Source organism: Cryptomeria japonica, chromosome 3 (genome assembly GCF_030272615.1).
Source record: "Cryptomeria japonica chromosome 3, Sugi_1.0, whole genome shotgun sequence".
Classification (NCBI taxonomy): domain Eukaryota; kingdom Viridiplantae; phylum Streptophyta; class Pinopsida; order Cupressales; family Cupressaceae; genus Cryptomeria; species Cryptomeria japonica.
Window position 1 is genome coordinate 236,076,061 of NC_081407.1, and position 3,901 is coordinate 236,079,961.

The following is a 3,901-nucleotide window of genomic DNA, read 5'->3' on the forward strand; positions in this document are numbered from 1 at the left end:
GAATTTGAGAAAATGCACCTAAGGTATCATCCTTCTTTGCTATTTCGGGGACTAACTGAAATACGGGCTTAGGTCTTTTAATTAGTTCCACAATAGTAGGGTTCTCTATGTATTCAATTGCAGAGGTGGATGCCATGATTAAATACCTTTTTCTATCTTGGATGAATGATTGCTTGGAGTGTGCTTGCTTCTTTCTCGAAATGCCTTAGCTCAGAATCTTCGCACTCTCTGAAAGTTTGAAATCATGGTGAAATGAAATGCAGCCAAAACCTTATTTTATAAAGTCTTTTTTGCTATCTACCACATTAATTGCATGCCGGTTAAGTATTCACTTAACATTGTTTGCCGGTTAAGTAATTTTCAACTTCTTATCTCTAACCTAGGGAATAATAGCACATGTGTCATTAGATTGCCAAACCCTCAAGGAATTTTTCTTCAGTTAGATGAAGAACTTCTTATTGGTGGAGCATTGCTCTGTCCTGTCGGTGAAGCATCACTTTGTCCTGCCGGTGAAGCATTTGTTGGTTCTACCGGTGGAGGAGTATTCCCAATGTTTAGATCAGCTTTTCTAATCCATTTCTTTGAGAATTCTTTCTTAACCTCTTCAACTTTTTCTTTTCCTTTCAAGCGAGCACTTTTGTTGTCTACTGGTGTACTTTTACTTCTACAAAATTTAGCAATATGCCCAATCTTGTTACATGCATAACAAGTTACATTATTTTTCTGAATAGCTTTCCCATAACCTATGCCGGTTTGTGTTCTGCATTGATTAGATAAATGTCCAAATCTTCCACAAACATAACATCTCATATTCATTCTATAGTTTTCAAAGTTATGACCAACTTTGTTGCATTTGGAACATTGACTGGTGGGTGTATTGATATTCTGATAATTCCTAGATCTACATTCATTTTTCCTATGACCATACTTATTACAGTTAAAGCATTTTCCATTGAATTTATAAGCATTAGGTGGTCTTACCGGTTTGCTGTGATCCTGAGTATTTGCAGTACCAGAGGTTTCTCCAACTGCAAAGCCAATTCTAGAGGTGTCACCTTTAGGTTTTTGATTCTTCAGTAAGGTACCAAGTTCTTCTAAGCTTTTCTTGAATTTTTCTTTATGTTGATTTGCAGTTTCCAATTCCCTTTTCAAGATTTCTTTTTGTCTCATTAGTTCATTTGAGTCATTTTGAGTATGCATCAGATCTGTCTTCAACATGTCATTTTCATAGCTAAGTCTTGTGTTCTCATTTGCTGCATCACTTAGTCTTCTAGTCAATTCTTCTTCATTCTTCTTTCTATCCTCAATCTCTTTGCAAAATCTCATAGTCATATCCTGCATTTCATTTTTTGTTGTCATGATCTCTTGTTTCAGCTTGCTTATCATATCATTAAGAGACTCCTTTTCATCATTCTTATTTTGCAATTTTTCACAAAGTTCTCTTCTCTTATTTCTTGTAACAGTAAGATTTTCTTGAAGTGCCTAAATGATATCTTGAGCTGCTCTTAAATCATCTTCTAATTTGATATTTTTCAACTTCTCTTTATCATAGTCAGTAAGAGCTCCTTCAAGTTGATTCGTCAGATTTTCCATCTTTATCGGTGTCAAGATCTTCCTCAAGCTGTTAGGCTTCTGAAAATAGAGGACCAAGCTCTGATACCAATTGTTAGGATTCCCACAGATACTGAGAGGGGGGGGGGGGGGCGTGAATCAGTATCTAACTGGTGATAATAATTTCTTAAGTTAAAACATGTAGAACATAAAATAGCAGTATACCGGTATGCAAGAATTAATGCAATAAATAGAATTAGAAACATCCACATGAAAAGAACACCATAACACAAGATGTTTAACGAGGAAACCCAGTGTGGAAAAAACCTCGGTGGGATTTGTGACCCACAATATTCACTCACTAGCCAATAAGAGAATATTACTTACAATAGGGGCCTGTACATGCAGGAAGGCCAACTGCCTAGAGCTCACTACTCAATGAGAAGTCACACTGACTTACAATGAGGATTATACTAATCCAAAGATTTGTACTGCTTTACAATAGCATCTCCAATGCCAAATTCAGTACAAGTTCTAACTCTGTTCTTTACATATACCCTTGACCTATAATTTGCACATTAGGTCTACCTAATAATTTTCTTTTATGCTCGCTACCTTACCTCTCTAAATGTCTACAATGATCTCCTTTATATACAAGAGTCATTTTACAATTTGCCAAGTCAGCTTACAATAATAAACAAAATATTACATATCAAAAATCCTGTCGGCCTTTATGCTAGTATACATCTTTTCTTCTGTGCTGGTGCCGATGTAGAGTGATCTTGTTGATGCCGGTGCACTGTCTTGCTTGTGTAATGCTTTGCTGGTATGAAGTCTTGCCGGTGCCATAGGATTGCAAGGTTGCCATCAATGACAAAACCTTCAATCACACACAATGTCTCATTGGAGTGTCCATATGCCAACACATTCATGTAGACTTGTAGCCGGGTGAGCCTTATGCCTTCAAGTATATAGCAGGTATCAGACACAGGGGTTTGGGGATCACCTTGTACTGGAGACATCAGTTTGATATATTGCAATATTTCATTTGGAGACCTTACTTAGATTTCCCCAGTTGGCGTGATGATGTAGTGCACTTGTCTTTCTGCCGACATCAGAGATATCTTATTGGGAGGACCTTTGAGACTCAGCGGATCATAGAGATGTATCTTCCTACATGGGTTCTCAGACAATTCGGTGAGGTATAGGTGACACTTGTGGTTATTGCATATTTTGCTCGTGTATCGCGAGAGGTATCTGATTGGGATGTGTGCATTCAGCCACCTATTGCTTCTACGGAGTTTGATTCTTTACAGCCATTACTCTAGGGTTGGGATAGAGGTGGAGCAGATCCAGGGACGACGGCGGAGTATGATACATGGTTTTCTAGGCACGGGCCAGTGCCTTTGACCGATCCTACTGTTCCTATTATAGCATAGCAGATTCACCATCCTAGACAATGGTTGAGGATAGACGTGGGGGAGAGGGCCGGAGGACATGGTGGAGATGGGGGAGGAGGTGGTGGAGATGGGGGAGGTGGTGAGCGAAGAGAGGGAGATGAGGACATAGACATTGGTGGAGACATCGAGTCTATGAGTAGTGAGGACAGCGATGATTCTTTGGAATCATCGAGCAGCAAGGGTGGGGATGATGATGAGGATATACCAGAGTTGGAGGATGTGCCTGCTATAGAGGGTGGGTTAGGAGAGGTTGGTGATGGGGATGAGCTGTAGACTCTTAGAGCATGGGTCCAGAGCTTGGAGGATGAGGTCGCTAGATGAGATGTCGAGTGAGAGACCTATCATGCAGATTATGGTGCCCTTGAGGCTGGGCGAGTTCGTCTCCAGAGGGAGAGATGAGGCAGTGCGATGATGTCGGATCACTATGGATGCCTTTGATCAGCTTTTTAGAGCAGGTACAGATGCACATGACTAGGGGGAGAGATATTTCACTGCTACGCAGGAGGCTATTTATTATAGACAAGCATATGAGAGAGCCATCCCTGAGAATCAGAGAGAGCCTAGCTTCAGTGCATTCATGGGGAGGAGATTGAGTAGATCTACTTCATGATGGACTAGCAGTGGTGGCGTTATGGGACCACCTCGACATCCTGGGGCAGAATCTAGTGGATAGGATCCACCTGCTGATAGAGGCAGTGTTGGATGATCATGTTATTTGAACCTTTGGGCTTATTTATTGTATTCACACACATTATCATTTTTGAGTTATATATATAGCATGTAGGTTTTGGTAATGATCTATGTATTGTTTTGCTTTCCATGTATGCTTATGAGTTTTATGATGCATATCTATTTGAATTCTATATGATTCTAAATGTAATGGTAACACA

At 39.9% G+C, this 3,901-nt stretch overlaps 1 protein-coding gene across 1 annotated transcript; it reads left to right on the plus strand.

The window, feature by feature from the left end:
* The first annotated feature begins 2,714 nt into the window (after positions 1-2,714).
* Positions 2,715-3,284, plus strand: LOC131874062 (chromo domain-containing protein LHP1-like). Its single transcript, XM_059217280.1, has 2 exons — positions 2,715-2,753; positions 2,994-3,284. The coding sequence occupies exons 1-2, from the start codon at positions 2,715-2,717 to the stop codon at positions 3,282-3,284; spliced, it is 330 nt and encodes a 109-aa protein (XP_059073263.1).
* The last annotated feature ends 617 nt before the right edge of the window (positions 3,285-3,901 follow it).